The sequence below is a fragment of the Diorhabda sublineata genome, chromosome 1, assembly GCF_026230105.1.
Source record: "Diorhabda sublineata isolate icDioSubl1.1 chromosome 1, icDioSubl1.1, whole genome shotgun sequence".
In the NCBI taxonomy this organism is placed as follows: domain Eukaryota; kingdom Metazoa; phylum Arthropoda; class Insecta; order Coleoptera; family Chrysomelidae; genus Diorhabda; species Diorhabda sublineata.
In genome coordinates, this window is record NC_079474.1 from 33897512 (window position 1) to 33915041 (window position 17530).

The 17530-nt window shown below is 33.2% G+C and overlaps 1 protein-coding gene and 1 non-coding gene across 3 annotated transcripts in view; both read left to right on the forward strand.

Moving 5' to 3' along the window:
* Positions 1-17530, forward strand: part of LOC130446480 (polycomb group protein Psc-like) — an 80011-nt gene that overhangs the window by 13250 nt on the left and 49231 nt on the right. For both annotated transcript variants that reach the window (XM_056782779.1, XM_056782769.1), the window contains exons 2-3: positions 7421-7566; positions 8637-8727. In XM_056782779.1, coding sequence (XP_056638757.1) covers positions 7437-7566; positions 8637-8727 — 221 coding nt within the window. In that variant the 5' untranslated portion in view covers positions 7421-7436. The remainder of the gene's footprint in view (positions 1-7420; positions 7567-8636; positions 8728-17530) is intronic.
* On the forward strand, positions 3756-3827 carry Trnap-ugg (transfer RNA proline (anticodon UGG)). The gene has a single exon. It is a non-coding gene; the product is annotated as a tRNA-Pro (tRNA).

Consider the following 17530-nt stretch of genomic DNA (forward strand, 5'->3'; position numbering starts at 1 on the left):
ACACGCGTCGAATTTTAAAAGCAGATTTGTAATTTCTCTAAATATAATTAGGTATGCTGCAACGAACCCTAATGCAGTTTAAGGAGCGTATAAAATTTGCATTTTATAAATATGCATGGAGAACAACATCGACGATAATTATTATGCGGAATCGTATTAAACTCATTTTTATATATTCATTAATTTCAACATGATTGTTTGTTGACTTAATACATGACAAACTGGTTAAACGAATAACAGGTTTATTAGAAGATAATCCATTTGGACTCTCATTTCTTAGATATTTTTTACGTGTTTTTTTTTTTTATAAATCACTGTCTCTTTTAAATGAAATTTCATCCAAAAAAGAACTAAAATACAAATAATTTGGTAAAGAAAACTTGGTCAAAAAATGGACAGTTTCGTGCGATGATTTTCTATGATTTTCGACGTGGTATTATGTCGATCGACTCACTTCTACTTTTCGTTATTTAGCACCATCTGTAACCACCGAGCTTCGCTAGTTTTCGAAATTTAGTCTTGGTCACATTTCGCTAGAAGATGAATTTTGTCCAAAATTGGACGTTGTGCCAAACATCGACGAACTGATATTGCAAGATCGTCATGTTACATACCATGAGATTGAGGTAATCAAGACGAATAATTTTCCACCACGAAAATGCGAGCTCTCAAACATCGGTGGCAAAAAAAACGGTGGTTATGAGTAGTCAAAACATCGAATTGATGAATCATCCACTTTACAATCCTTGTTTGGAACCCAATGATTTCTTGTAGATCAAAAAAGCGTCCAAATCAGATGTTTTTGGAGGTACCTCAACCGTATAGGAAAAAAAATACTTCGACAGTTGTTTCAAACGCATGCAAAATTGGAGAATATTTCGAAAAACAAACCATATCGAATTAATAATATTTGTCTAACTCAAAACTTAAGTAGCAACCCTCGTATTAAATATAATAAATAGAATGGTAGTTCAGTATATGCCACCGATAGTAATCTTTAATCGCAGGTATATAAATCATTTGCTACCCCTATTCATCGTCAAGGGTTGATTGGGAAGTACGAACCGCAGGTGATACCCGCATGTTGGGAAAAATTCGAAATGAATAAACTGAATAATTAAATTCATAATATTGATATAATTATTAATATTTTAAACAAAAAGTTGAATTAACACGTTAACTGCCAGCTAGAGATTTTACTTATTACGAAATAAAACTTTTTTTGCCATGAAATTAATACTTTTGGTGATTAAATGTTATTAAATCCAATTCTAAACATTGTCTCTTACTTTTTAATTAATTTACACACTATACAATACACTTAACTCACAATAATTTACTTAAAAATATATAATTGAATATTTTATTTCACTAATTCGTTCGACTATTTATTTAAAACTAACTGCATTTACACTAGTTCTAGCACAAAAAGAAATAAATAAATATACTCTATTATATTTAAAAGAAATACTGTAAATACACCGCCTGCTACTGAAAACATGTCAAAGATATCGCGCGAAATCGCCGAATTGTTAAAACCTCATAGTAGTTGGATATGGCCGGCCTAGGGAACCAGTTGATGAAAATAGAATTTCGACAACAATCCAAAAAAATATTAAATAATTTATCGAAGGACGTGAAGTAATTATTTTGAGGATAATTTATATACTAACGGAAATCTTACAACTAATTTTATTATGTATTGATAATGCTCAACATTTCTGAACCGTGTTATATAAAAATTAGAGAGAAAAGAGGACGGGTATATGAATCCACCGAATCAACACAAACTTAGGTTAATGAGGCCAAAGGGACTTGAAAAACATCTTCAAGATTATTAGTTGAATCGGAATATTGAGAGAGGGAGGTTCGTTGGTTTCTTTTTACATTTTGGTCTAAATATGTATTCAAAAGGTTCTGTCTCTTTCTTTTATTCTTAAAATCTTGCGAATCCACTCTGGAATTGAGTTTGTGGCGACTATGTGCCCTTTGTTATTTGTATCGTCGTTTTTAAGGTTATTTATGACCCAGCACCTTTTTACTGAAAACATGTGTTTTGCTTCAATTTTAGTCTGAAAATATGTAGAAATACCCATAAAATTATCAGTGCAACATGGGGAAAAATTAAAAAAAATCTCGTATCTATCCGTCTCTAAAAATTTGAAAACGATAAATCAAAATTTGTTGATATAACGATTTGTTTTATTATTATTAGCCACAAACTCGAAATTGATTTTTGGAGCTTCACGATCTCACAACAACGCTAAAATTAGCTTTTGAATATAGCTTAGAGATTCCGGAAAATAGAGAATATCTTTTCATAAAGTTGGTTCACGAAATACGCGCAAGTGATCGTACTAATTACAACATGCTTAAATCGGTAACCCTACTCACAATTCAGCCCTAACTAAACAACGATCAGCCCTTTATACGTTCATCTCTTATATAGGAGTTTCCATTAGATTTCGGATGACTCATTGCGGGTTGTCAGTTGGTTTCATTCAATCTTTGTATAACCCAAGAGACGTCCGACTTGGAAGTACAATCAGTGACGTCCAACAATTAAAAAAAATATCGGAATAATCATATTTACCGTGTGCCAATTTTTGGAAATAGAAAATAATATTGATTTTGCAATGTTTGATAATTCCATGTTCTATATTTTAACTTGTCTTGGAATGGAAGTCTCGAACGAGAAAAAACTTTCGTATTTTTGGGTTTCCTCCGGAAGCTAATCATCTGGTACCCAGTTGGGTTAAATTATTTAGCATTACGAGTTACCCCTTCACTAATTTCTGTTGATGTTTTGTTCTTCCAAGCCCTCTGGGTACAAATTTCCGTTTGCCTAGTTGCCAGCAATTCGTTGAAGGTATTCAGCCTTTATGGTGTCCTCATTGCTTCAAGAATGATGTGTCTTGATCTAGTTTCTATGATTTTCGACGTGAATTGAACCAAAAACGGTGTACCGATCAAGGCGCTTCGATTTTTTGTAATAAAGCACCATCTCGATTCACCGTGGTCTGCAAAAAACTTAAAACGGATCCTTATACTCTATTTTTATTTAAAAACCTCCCTCTAGCTGTAATGATATAAATCATGACGTGTATTTTTTCTTTTGTCCTGTATTTGTACCCCCAAAACCTTTACGCCCTCGAGATCCATTAGTTATATAAAAAAGGTAATAGACGATATTTGGTTGTTAAGAACAAATTTGTATTTTCTAAAATAAAATTATCATTATAAAAATTCTATTATTTCGAATACAAGTGATAAAATTACAAAACGTAGCATACAAATTACGTAATTTTCCTACCCTCTGAGAATTCCCCACAATTTAACAGATTGTTTGCATAGGCACGACCACCTAGTGTACTTTCAGCAAGTACATTTGCTCTAATGAAGATTCTGCCGCCCGAAAAGGCGCGTAGGGGAACGGGTGAATTATGACGTTTTAGTGTTGTGTGAAAAAGGAATTACGACCTTTATCTCTATCTTACTTAAACGCTATGGTATATTCATATCTCTTTTTTTATATATAGAAATCGACGTCCAAAGATACAGAAAAACAGATACATTTTTAGGTTAAAACCAAACGTTTTTTCGTCTGTCACAAACATTTTATATTTTTCGTATATGTAATTTTTCATTAATTTTCTACATTAATAGCTAAATTTTGACGAAATTCTCTTTTTAATTTAGAAATTAATATTTCCCTTTCTTCTTTTTCATTGTTTATAACAATCTGTAAATATCGCGGCTCAATGGTCTAGGGGTATGATTCTCGCTTTGGGTGCGAGAGGTCCCGGGTTCAAATCCCGGTTGAGCCCATTTTTTTTTCAATTTTTCAAAGTATGTATAAAATAAATAAACATACTAAGTAGTTATTTATATCAAAAGTGCATAAAGTACTACTTTTTCTACGAGTGCAACAATCACATGAATCGAAAAAAGACATTTACACACGAATTGCATACAATATTTTTTCTACCAGCGAAAATAATAATTATTTTGAACATTTTAATCAAGATTAGAACAAATTAACAAATCATAAGTAGAAAAATAAAACATGTCATCGGCGCGACTTGAACCTGGGACTTCCCGCACTACCACTATACAACGGAGACCTTAATAATACGTTTTATGTACTAATACTTTAAAGTATGTTGATTTACTTATTAGTGCGTAAAGTAATGTTTTACGCACTCGAAAGTGTGTTTAAATTATGTACTTTACGCATGGTAGTAGAAAAAATGTTTTATTTAATGGGGTGAACCCTTTAGTACCTTCTCGAGCCCTTTTAGTATGAACCTTTTTACAAATAATATCTTAAAAAAAAATATTAATTTAGATGCGCTTATAACTGCTGAAAAAAAAAAGGGAGTTGTGGGAAAAAACCAAAAGCACATGTATTAGACCTAGATGAACTTTCACTTATAGAAAAGAAAGATACAAATCAATAACCGCCCAAATGAAAAATGTTTTTCGTAAATTGATTGATGTTCATGACCGAGATTATAAGAATATGCTTTTTCACACCTCGACTGTTCGCGGATACATCATTTTCCTATTATATATATACATGTTTTGTTTTAGAACCAAACACCTCGCGTCGTCGTCGATGTGGATGTACGTTTGACGGTGATAAATGATCTTTTATTTTTTAATTTCCACAATTTTTCTCTTACATTTTCCGAAAATTGTGATAGATGAATCCTATATGCGCTCCTCATATTGATAATCACATTTTTAATACGTTTCGACCTCAATGCCTTCGAATTAATTTCTCGAAATTCATTCGATTTTTTCTAGATAGCTTCCTTTTGATGTTTTTTCTTTGTTTTTTTGATTTCTTCCTTATTTTGGTTTCTTTGGCTGTTTTTCATTTTTTACGTTTGTTTCTTTTGTTGTTTTTTTTTGTTATTTTCGTTTCTTTTGTTGTTTTTTATCTGTATTTTTGATCATTTTGTTGTTTTTTATCTGTTTTTTTTCGTTTCTTTTGTTTTTTACCTAATTTTTGGGATTTTCGTTTCTCTTGTTGTTTTGATATTTTGGTTCCTTTTGCTGTTTTATCTTGTTCTTTTCGGTTCTTTCGTTGTTTTTCATCTGTTTTTTTTTGTTATTTTAGTTCATTTTGTTGTTTTTTATTCGTTTGTATGATATTTTGGTTTCATTTTGTTTTTTATTTGTTATTTTTATTTTTTTTGTTTCTTCTCTTGTTTTTCATTTGTTTTGTTGGTTTTTATTTGTTTCTTTTGTTTTTTACCTGATTTTTGGGATTTTCTTTTGTTGTTTTTTATCTGTATTTTTGATCATTTTGTTGTTTTTCATCTATTTTTTTTGTAATTTTTGTTCATTTTGGTGTTTTTTATTTGTTATTTTCGTTCCTTCTATTGTTTTTTTTTTGTTATTTTGGTTTCTTTTGTTTTTCATTTGTTATTTTTGTTTTTTTATTTGTTTTTCTGTTATTTTCGTTCCTTCTATTGTTTTTTTGTTATTTTTGTTTCTTATCTTGTTTTTTATTTGTTATTTTCGTTTCTTTTATTGTTTTTAATTTGTTATTTTTGTTTTTTTTTATTTTTTTTTTGTTTTTTTTTCTTGTTTTTCATTTGTTTTGGTTTCTTTTGTTGGTTTTTATTTGTTTCTTTTGTTTTTCACCTGATTTTTGGGATTTTCGATTCTTTTGTTGTTTTTTATTTGTTTTTTTGATATTTTTGTTTCTTTTGCCGTTTTCTATTTGTTATTTTTGTTTCATTTGTTATTTTTTCTTTGTTTTTTTTTTATTACTTTTGTTTCTTCTTTAGATTTTATTTGTTATTCTTGTTCCTTTTGAAGTTATTTTTTAATTTTTGTTTCATTTACTTTTTCATTATTTTGGTTTCTTTTGCTGTTTTATCTTGTTCTTTTTGTTTCTTTTGTTGTTTTTCATCTGTTTTTTTTTTTGTTATTTTAGTTCATTTTGTTGTTTTTTATTTGTTTTTATGATATTTTGGTTTCGTTTTGTTTTTTATTTGTTGTTTTCGTTTCTTTTGTTGTTTTTTATTTGTTATTTTTGTTTGTTCTGTAGTTTTTTGTTTTTTTTTGTTATGTTTATTTCTTTTGTTGTTTTTTTTAATGAATGAATTATGTGATAAGTTTTCGACTTTAGGCCGGTAGTGTATATATAAAACTGATCACTGTATGTAAAGAGCACGAGTAAAATTTAAATTACGTCAGAGAGAATCGAGTGCATAAGCACGAAACGCGGTAGGAATGCAGACGGACATGGACGACACATGATCGTCGGGAGAATTTTAAAACTTGCCATTGTTCTAATGCGACAACGACGTATTTGCATACCCGACTTTTCAAACAATGATTTTTAATATCGCTTGACTACAATTGAAATTGTTAATTTTAATTAACCAACGTAACCTTGAACGAGACGTTTATTTCCAAAAAAAACACAGAAAACTTGTAAAAATTAATTCCGCTATATTATTTAAAGAATTTAAGAAAGAGATAAATTTATTTTCGCATATTCTATTGAAGAAACACAAAAAAAACATAAAAATTCGTTTTGAGCAAGTGGGACGTTGGTAATGCTGTCAGATTACCAGTAAATTTTCAATTTCCACGCGGTTTTTTCCAAAAAAACGATGATGAGACACAACACCGAGAACTCTTTTGCAATCATGATACTTTTTAACTGAATTTCGACTCTCTGTAGGCATTTGAAATATCGTTCTACGTAAATATGTTGGAACAGATCCGCGAATTCATTTATTTTTCAATGTATCACTCAATAAACTCTTTTCATTTCACAAATTTTGGCAAATTTCTAATTCTTCGATGTTTTCAAAGTTATAGAATTGCTTATACATATTCTAACGACGGATTGGTTAAGTTAAAACCGAAAGTTCCATCCCCAAACTTCGTGGAAAAAGACATTTTTGAAAATGTGTTAACGCGATCTTATCCATCGATTTAGCCGAAATCGTATCAACCACATGCTCTAAAACTGCCGAATATTTGGCTATCGTAAAAAGAGATATGCTGAATGCAATTGGTACTTAGATGTATTTGTAACATAATTTCAATGTTTCAAAAGATTTAACAACAACCTTTCATACAATTTCGTCTCGAACATACGCAATCTTCAATTGGGAGACTAAATTTAATCAAATAATTGTTAATTTTGCACCTCTAGTTCCCCAGAACGCACTAATCTTTTATTCATCTTAATATCATAAACATATTGATCCAACAGCTGCTTCATAATGCAAAATCATCTTTTAAATATAACTTATATTAATGAAGTACATTAATTTGTGTCTTACCCTGTAGTATGAAGACTAGTTTACCAAATAAATGTTAGTAGTTGCTTTTTAGAGATGAATTTTTTCATATATTTTTATAAAAACTGTGTGTGTATTGTTTCCAGGTATTATCAGAACGACATGGAGCAGCAGCAAATAAAACAACGACCAGAGAAGATAAAACTGACAGAGATAAACCCGTATCTGACGTGTTATCTCTGTAAGGGATATTTAATAGACGCGACGACGATATCCGAATGTTTACATTCGTGTAAGTGGTTTTAATTCAATTTAAATATAATTTTCTCTACGGCGATCCGTTTATAATCATTGCATTCTTTCAATTGTTCAAAGAGCCATCAATTTAGTTGGCTAGGTAATTGGAAGACGTTCTGTATATTAAGTAGATTAGACGCAAATTATATTCTTACTTACCTTTCATTTTATCGTCATTTTGATACGAAATATACTGTCTGGCTGGCTGGCTCTGTGGTCAGTACTGTCGGTACAGACCTGGAAAGCTCAATTGATAAAAAAACTTGAGGCATTTGAGATTGAGACGCATCCTGAAGACACCTTGGATTGAGAAGAAGAATAAGATGGCTCTAATAGATGATTCACCATTCTACAAGTTACGAAAAAGATGCAGGATTCCATTTCACGTCAATCGAATCCACATGGACTATAATTAGGAAGATGAACATCTTCTTCTTGTTGTGACGAATGTTGTCTTTTTAATATTGACATTTCACGTCTTTATGTAGGGCACGTGTGAGGTGAGGCGTTGTATAAACGTCAATTCAATGACGAAATGATCTAGTCTTGTTACTACGTCAGAATAACCAAAGTTGATTAGAGGTAAACGCTATACAATTTGTACCGAAAGAAGATCATCCCCCAAATGTTCTCCAGGATCGCTCTAATTTGGGCAATATTGAGTATAAGGGCTGGAAATCATTATATTTTTGTCGAATCTAGCCATTGGTGACTATGACGGAATAATTAGAGAAAAACCGGAGGTTCACCATATACCATTTGTACCTAAAGAAGTTGATCCACCAAATGTATCCCAGGCTCACTCTATTGAAGAGTTTTGGGGTATATCGAGTAGAAAAGTGTAGGATAAGGGTTGGAATATTTCCCTTTAATATATAATACTTCTCGTCAACTATATATTACGAAAAAAATTCTGAATGAATGAATTGTTAAAATTATTTGTTTGTTTCGAAATTTTTGTTCCATACGTTGAGAATAAGATCATTTTACGATGAAATTTGATTAGTTGAACATTGTTATCGTAACAAAGGGAATTTATCCTGCGATTTTTTTGTTCCGTTCCAGTTTGCAGGAGTTGCATTATCAAATTCCTGCAGGACAACAGCTACTGCCCTATTTGTGAGGTGATCATCAACAAAGCCAAACCCAATTTGAAGTGAGTACCAGTTTTATTTAATAATTAGACGAATTTTTTTAATGTTTTTTGTTTTTTTCTTATAGTCGTTTCCTTTTTCTACCTTTTAATCTAATTTATTTCGAAATTAAAGCGATAAATTGATATCACCGAGTACTTCCAGCTTTCGTTAGACTAGAAAAATCTAAAAATAGTAATAAATCCATCATCTGCGTGGAAAATCATCTGTTCTTTTACGTATATGATACCGTTGATTGATTTATGACTAACAACAACGAGATTTTTCCAAAGAAATCAATTGCAATGGAAAATTTGATGAATTTCAAATGATTTATGCGGATGTTTTATAGTATATATAAAGTCAAAGTGAAGAAAGAAATATTTGAAACCCCATTGAGTAGACAAATGTCGTACATACATTTTTATAAATTCTAAAATAATAGTAAATTATTTTTATTTAAAAAACTCACAGTGCTCATTAAGCCAATCGAACTGAGCTTTGTTCTCCTTTTCTTTCCAAATTCAGTTTAATTTACGAGGGTGATTCAAATATAAATCTGAATGTACCATTATCTGTTGGCAACGCATCATTATTCGGTTTTTGGTTAAAGATTATGCGGAAATTTATCGAAAACTATTGTGTATTATGTTGTCTCGCTTTCCGAAAAGGCCGAGGCCATTTTTTTTTTGGAAACCCACGCAGTTCTATACACGATATGGCTCTGTAGAATTAGGCATCAGCGTAGCCAAATAATTCTTGAACGATTTTCTGAATTTCAAGTAGCGTCAACACGTAGTATTATAGTAATTCTCCTAAATAACAAGGTGGAACTGTCTACAGATCAAAGCGTAACGTTAAAAAACACTGGAACACCCTCCTTATAATCCCGATTTGTCCCTATGCGAGTATTATTTATTTGATCCTTTGAAAGAGGCGTTTGGAAGACTGCGATTCGGAAGCAATACTTGGGTGCCAAACAGAGAGATTTATTTAAAGAAGGTTTTCAAAAGCTTCCGGAGATGTGAAGAAAATTGTTAGAAATTTCGGCACTGTAATAATTTTTTTTCATAGCAAGATCCCGGTTTATATTTGAACCACCCTCGTATTATTAATTCATACATCTTTATTCCTATTTCTTTCACTATCCACCTTGTTATTGTCGCCACGTTGCCGGTTCCTCTATATTACTTCGAGATTCTTATTTAAATTATCCATTTTTAATGTATACAAGGGTTGTCTGATAAGTTTTAGATCATAACATGAAGATTTCAACATCTATTGCGTTTAGGAGAAATATTTTCTGTTATATATCTTCCGGTAAATCGTTAGGAATATCATTAACGTTGCCAATTTCATTTTTTTGCAACAATTTTTCTGTTTTCTGTGACTTCTATAGGTTTGTGTTCGTGCATCGTGAAGATGAACGTTCAGCGCGGCCACAAAGTACGAAAAAGTTCACCAAATGGAGAGTATTAGGCATTATCGCTTGATATAGTGTCTAAAGGAAGAAATTGCTCTAAAATGATCGCATTTGAAAGAAAAAAAAAATGCTTTTCCATCGCTAAAATTCAATAATCTCTCATTTCCGTTTGACCAGATCTGACTCTCAACGAAATTTTCCTGTTTCTTAACCTCGAAGGGGTATCTAAAAATGCAGTGTTGCCAACTTCAACTCCTCTGGTCTCGTAAAATCTACAAAGTGTTTTAAATACATCCAAAATTAATTTTTAAATACCATACGAACTGAGAGTTTCCGAATAAGAGTTCAAACAATATTCGATAATATATATGACAACTTTCTTTTTTTTTTAGGCTTTTACATTGATTTTGAATATATTTTTTTTACGTGTTAACGATTATTTTGTATATAAAACCCCCAATACGACGTTCGGTTTCACTTTCTACGGCTAATTAACCAATTAAAACGGAATTTTCCGGCTCCCCTTTGATATCAAGGTTTGAATAAACGTAAATTCACTCGTGATAACAAAACAAGCCAACAACCACGTATGTCTGTGATAATTTCCTATCAATCAATTAGTAAGGTCAATTATTGTAATTAACTAGAGTCATTAATTAATGTGTGTTCATATCGGTAGCGTATTTGCGAGTGTGAATCAATGATGAGGCGAAATTAATTCTCTACATTTCACTAGGTGATGGTAAATCGAATCGATGTTTCATTCGTTTCGTGAATCTTTTTAGTGATTCCTCGTCACTTTATGAATAGATCACTTTCAAATTAAGCCCCTTCCGAGATCAACATAAGCATGTCAAGTAAATTTTTGAGTCATTCAGGGATTCAAACGTTTCGTTTTCGACCGAAAAATCATGCTGGAAAGTGACGACGCATTATCGGGTTGAAAAATCTGTCAATTGTTTACAAATTGATTCAAAACATTCGAGTCGAACTCCTTATTGACCGTTTGAGCCTCTGAAACGAACTTATTGCATTGGTTATATCCACCTCTTGTCGCTTCTGATCAAAGTAGCTTTTTTTTAAACGTATACTCGACATTTTTCACATTTCTTGGTACGAGTCTAGCATTAACACGCTTAATATCCAAAAAATTAATCAAAATATATTGAGACAACTCTACTATCTTTCTGTTAACGACCGAGAACCGTTTTAACAACTTTTTTGATAAGGCAAGATTTCGACGACTTCACTGGATGCTTTGTGTCATTCAAATGCGTCTTTAAACATTTCTGCATGATTTTCCAACGATTCCGTAGCTGCAATTTGATTAGAAATCCAAAATTTCAAGCAAACTCTTTGCTAGTACGGTGCTCTAACAAACATCAACGGTCATTTCTGCTTAAATTATTCGTTCAAACGTTGCAATAATACTTACCGTTCATAGTTTTTCTTTTTCCAAGATAGTCAGTGGAAATTATCTCACGCGCATCCCATAAAACCGACGCCATAACTTTGCCTGCAGATGGAACGGTCTTTGTCTTTTTTGGATTTGGTTTTCCCTTTTCTTTTGCTTCGGGTGTGAAGAGGTGGACCCACGTTTTATCCGTGCAAAACATTTGATGGAATTTTTTCCATGTTTTCTATGGAAACGTTTCTAACTGTCTCCTAAACTACGTACTGTGAAAGTTCCGGGGAATCACATTGAAGAACTTGTACCACATCAAGCATTTAGACCTTGCTCCGTCAGATCCATGGCAAAATTTTGGCGAGGGAAGATAATGGTTTTATCAAGATCTCAATTTATGGATTAGAACTATAGAAAACTAACATCAAAGCTTCCTTCTTGTATAATTCAAGAAACAGATTGAGCATTTTAAATCAAACATTGAAAATCCTTTTTATGCAGAAGAATCGCAAAAATGTTCCAAATTGTCTTCTCATCATCCTCGTCATATTGAAAGCCCAATCTATATGAAGACCTGCCAAGTTCAAAGTTTAAAAAAATTTTCATATTTTCCCTTTTTTAAGGAAACTGGAAAACTGCTTTTGCTTTGTCAGCGTCTTCAGTTGTTTCACGTATTTTCTTTCTGAATTTAAATCAATTCCGCGGCGATTTATTGGGATTTGTATCCCAAGTTTTTCTGTTTCAACTTCAACCCAAATCACGTCGCCGATCATATTTAATGTTTTTGTTATGAAAATTTTTGTTTGTTTTTCCTCAATACGGTCATTAATTTATTTCACATACGTAATTTAGTTTTTAAAATAAATTTAAAACCCAATATCGAGCCTAGAAAAAACAGCGAATCAAATAAGTTTTCATAAAATTCAGAAGTTGCCGGTGAAGTTTTTCGTCGAGAAATTGGATGAATTTCAAGTATATCTCCTTCGATTACTCGCTCGTCTCTTTCTCTCGTCAATACGTAAAAGTTCCCACGTTTTCTATTCGTTGGTTACGACGAATATCCGACGTTGCCACAACTACAAATTTTCAATTGTCTAAAGGAATTGATTAAAAACATACTTTTAGCAACAGCAGTTTCTAAATCACATTTTTCTTTAACATTTTAATTGTTAGATATTTTTATATGTTTTCGTTGTTGATTTGTCTGGATTTGAAGTTTCTTTTTCATGAAAATATGACTGTTTTGTTTATGTGTAATGATATTGAGAGGCGAAAAAGAAAACTGCATCAGATATTCTATCATTAGACAAGTACAACATACGAAAATGTGCATGGATCATGAAAGAAGAGTTAAACACTATATAGAGACTCTGCATCATCATTTACGACCGTATAATTTTGGGTAGCTGAATTCAAACGTGACTTATCAGCAGCTTGACTGACGACAATCGTTCCGGGCGGTCAAAAACCAGCGATATCATCGGAAAAGTTCACTGGACGACTTTCGGATTAAAGTTAGGAAAATAGAAGAGGCTATAGACACGTGGCGACCATTTGGCATTTAAAAATACTTAATACAGGTGGACATTTCTCCCAACAAATTCCCTCAATAAAACGATCATCCATCTACACCTGACTGACCGATACATGACCCAGGAAATTCTATGTAATCTTTTCAATGTCCAAATAGCATACAATTAGATCCTTCCGAATATACCTGACTTTTGGAAAACCCAAAACCTTCTACCTACTCATTGTTCCATACTTAAACGCACCCGGGAGAGGCGTCTCAAGATAGCGAAGTGATCAGGAAGGAAGTTGCGCCGTTTCCAGAGACCAACGCCCATAGGCATAGACTGTAGAAGCTAACTACGCGTTGGGTGCTACTTTGGACCAAAAATTTGCGAGGTTAGGCAAATTCAGTCGTATATAAATGAAAACAGGATCCACAACTACACTTCTGGAATGGAAAAACAGTTAATACAGTGATTTACAAAGGGCGAACATGCTTTGAAAGATGGTTTCGTCGACTGGGAGAACCACGGTAACCGTTTTTTGGGATTACGTTCAACGGCCATCTTCAAAGACATAGATAGCAGGAGCTTGATGAGATTAAGGGAGGAATTGCGAAAAATCGACCGCATTTGAAGAAAAAGAAAGGACTTTTCCATCGGGATAACACCAGATATGGTCCACATCGAATTTTCCCCGTGTGGGGGTTATAAACTTTCATTATCAAGTACCGTTTACGATATGACAACGTTGCTCATTTCTTTAAAAATAATTATGTAAAAGTCAGATTTATATGAGAGTGAATACTAAATAATTGCGTGTTGAAATATTTTACATGTTTCAGTGTTTTTAATGAGATAATAACTGACGTTTACCAATTAGAAAGAACACTACTTGATATTAACGTAAAAGCAAATAAAGATTTCAATTAAAACAATAAATAATTTACAAAATTGTTTTATTGTTCAATTTTACCACAGAATTCCTTTCAATTTTCATATGTCATTTCAATTTTTATCAAATTTTAACTTAGTTATGTCGTACAAGTCAAATATGCGACAAAGTTGTCAAAAACTGACAGTCGATTAGATTGGTGGAATGTGCAAAAGACAAATTGGGAACTCCAAGGTTGGTTCGCCGATTTCGGGTATTCCGCACGTCTATCAGTCGAAAACTGAAGAGAAAGGAAGCTAAACATCGGAAAAGAAAGAAAATACAATAAAAATTAGTTGCGCAGAATTGCAATTGAACAAGTGCAGGGCAGCACAGCGCAAGGGAAGGCATCTCGAGAAAACTGTGTGGCGCAGTTTTCGTTACCAATTACTATTTTCTAAGAATGCTGTTAGTCAAATTACTAAGGACTTTATAGGCCTCGTCGAGTCCAGTTTCTTCTTATAACATTGTGAAAACAAATGAGTTAGTCAACTGTATTAGTTATAAACTATATTTAAATGAAATTCGGAGATACTTACCATTCTTTAAATTAAGTTCGTGTGCAATCGTTGTATCAATTTAATTTTCGTATAGTTGGCAACTGTGCGAGTGTAACGCAGTTTCTGTGTGACACTCACGAGTGCCACATTGGCCACGTCCTGCCCTGCTCTGCCTCTCAATTCGCGCGGACCCATTAGACAACAAGAGTTACAAAAACTGTGCAGCCCTGCACGCACGTGTTGACTGCGTCTCAACTTGCGCCGGGCCTAAGAATTGTTATCATGGATACCACATTCAAAAATTGAAGTCAATGATGGATTTAACAAAAATGACGAAGAAAATTATCCCAATGACGATTTATTCATCATCATTCGACAGAATAACCAGAGATTAGTTAAAGCTGAAGACATACCATTCGTAGTCTCGAAAGAAGATAATCTCCCTGTGTATTGAAGAGTTTTTGGGTAGTAGGAGTAGAAAAGGGTTGGAAATCATTATATTTTGACCGATTCACTACGTCAGAATAACTACAGATTAGTTAGAGGCTCAAGACATATCATTTGTACCGAAAAAAAGATTTTAAGATTCTAATTTTTGCATTAGAAATTTGGTTTTAAAACTTTCTTGTGTATAAAAATTTCATAACATCGTTTAATATGATTTTCATGATACAAGAACGAGAAACCCAATGTTCGTACTCAGGTAACAACGTTTAAAATTATTCAAAATGATGTCTTTCAGCAATTCCCGAGAGGTTTGTAATCGAAACATCAAAAAATCTGTATAAATACATACCTACCGTCAATCTCCTATCAATTATCTTCTAAACAGACATGCACATTAAAATAGATGATAATCAATCCTTTCACTGTATAATTAATAAGATTTTTAGCTGAGTTTTGTTTTTTTTTTATATTATTAAACTTAATATATAATCCGGGTATTGGCACCGCGAACCAAAAAAAAAAATTAACAGTCAGAACTTTAACGTACCTTTTGAATTATTCATGCCAATTTTAAGAACACGTTAAAAGTTACCCGGGTCTAGCGTTAATCACATGAACAAACCAACCCGGAATATTTTACAGACACGAAACTTCTAAGCGCCCCAACAGACAACTGAGGTAAAAAAATTTAATTCACGCCTATTTTATAGATAAAATCAATCACTTAATAAGTGAAATTCTTCTGATTATTCATTCAAGATCGTGGTGGGACGTAATCGGACTGATATCTTCCAAATGTTCATCTGAATTGGTTGTCATGTTACTTAGTTCCATCATGGATCCTTCATCCACAATAACAAAGTCAATAAGGACCACCATAAATGATGCTTCTCGATGTTCTTTCAACAATATTGCATTGGTTTCTTTCCTTTACAAAATATAGATCAAAACTTTACTCCAATCTGGTTAATTCCAGTTTTTGCAACCAACCTATAGTCTCTAACGTTTCCTGGATAGAATAATTACCTTTGAACTGTCCATCTACTTAAATTTTTCAATCCAAATGATTCTTCGTGCTTTTTTCTCAAAAATGAAAGACCACTAACAGATTATTGTGATTTACGTCCAGATATTCACCTTTTAGTTTAACTGAATCAATAAATGGTTTTTTGGCTACGAAATCTATGTCTCTTGCAGCATACATTGATGTCGTTGATGTCAACAGCTTTCTTTTGCGACCAATGCGTCTTAGTACTTTGTCCTTGGTGATTCCATCAGTCCGGGATGCGTCCATAGAGCCACATCTCGAATACCTCAAGTTTTTTGATCATTTGAGCCTTCAAGGTCCAAGTTTCCAGCAGTACTAACCACACATAACATCCCATGAATCCTATTCTGACGTGGAGGTTTAGATTTCTGTTTAATAATTGTCAATAGCTTTTTTTGCGACCAATGCGTCTTAGTACTTCGTCCTTGGTGACTCTATCAGTCCAGGGTATCTACAGGATGCGTCCATAGAGCCACATCTCGAATACCTCAAGTTTTTTGATCATTTGAGCCTTCAAGGTCCAAGTTTCCAGCAGTACTAACCACGCATAACATCCCATGAATCCTATTGTGGCGTGGAGGTTTAGATTTCTGTTTAATAATTGTCAACAGCTTTTTTTGCGACCAATGCTTCTTAGTACTTCGTCCTTGGTGACTCTATCAGTCCAGGGTATCTACAGGATGCGTCCATAGAGCCACATCTCGAATACCTCAAGTTTTTTGATCATTTGAGCCTTCAAGGTCCAAGTTTCCAGCAGTACTAACCACGCATAACATCCCATGAATCCTATTGTGGCGTGGAGGTTTAGATTTCTGTTTAATAATTGTCAACAGCTTTTTTTGCGACCAATGCGTCTTAGTACTTTGTCCTTGGTGATTCCATCAGTCCGGGATGCGTCCATAGAGCCACATCTCGAATACCTCAAGTTTTTTGATCATTTGAGCCTTCAAAGTCCAAGTTTCCAGCAGTACTAACCACACATAACATCCCATGAATCCTATTGTGACGTGGAGGTTTAGATTTCTGTTTAATAATTGTCAATAGCTTTTTTTGCGACCAATGCGCCTTAGTACTTCGTCCTTGGTGACTCTATCAGTCCAGGGTATCTACAGGATGCGTCCATAGAGCCACATCTCGAATACCTCAAGTTTTTTGATCATTTGAGCCTTCAAGGTCCAAGTTTCCAGCAGTACTAACCACACATAACATCCCATGAATCCTATTGTGACGTGGAGGTTTAGATTTCTGTTTAATAATTGTCAATAGCTTTTTTTGCGACCAATGCGTCTTAGTACTTCGTCCTTGGTGACTCTATCAGTCCAGGGTATCTACAGGATGCGTCCATAGAGCCACATCTCGAATACCTCAAGTTTTTTGATCATTTGAGCCTTCAAGGTCCAAGTTTCCAGCAGTACTAACCACACATAACATCCCATGAATCCTATTGTGGCGTGGAGGTTTAGATTTCTGTTTAATAATTGTCAACAGCTTTTTTTGCGACCAATGCTTCTTAGTACTTCGTCCTTGGTGACTCTATCAGTCCAGGGTATCTACAGGA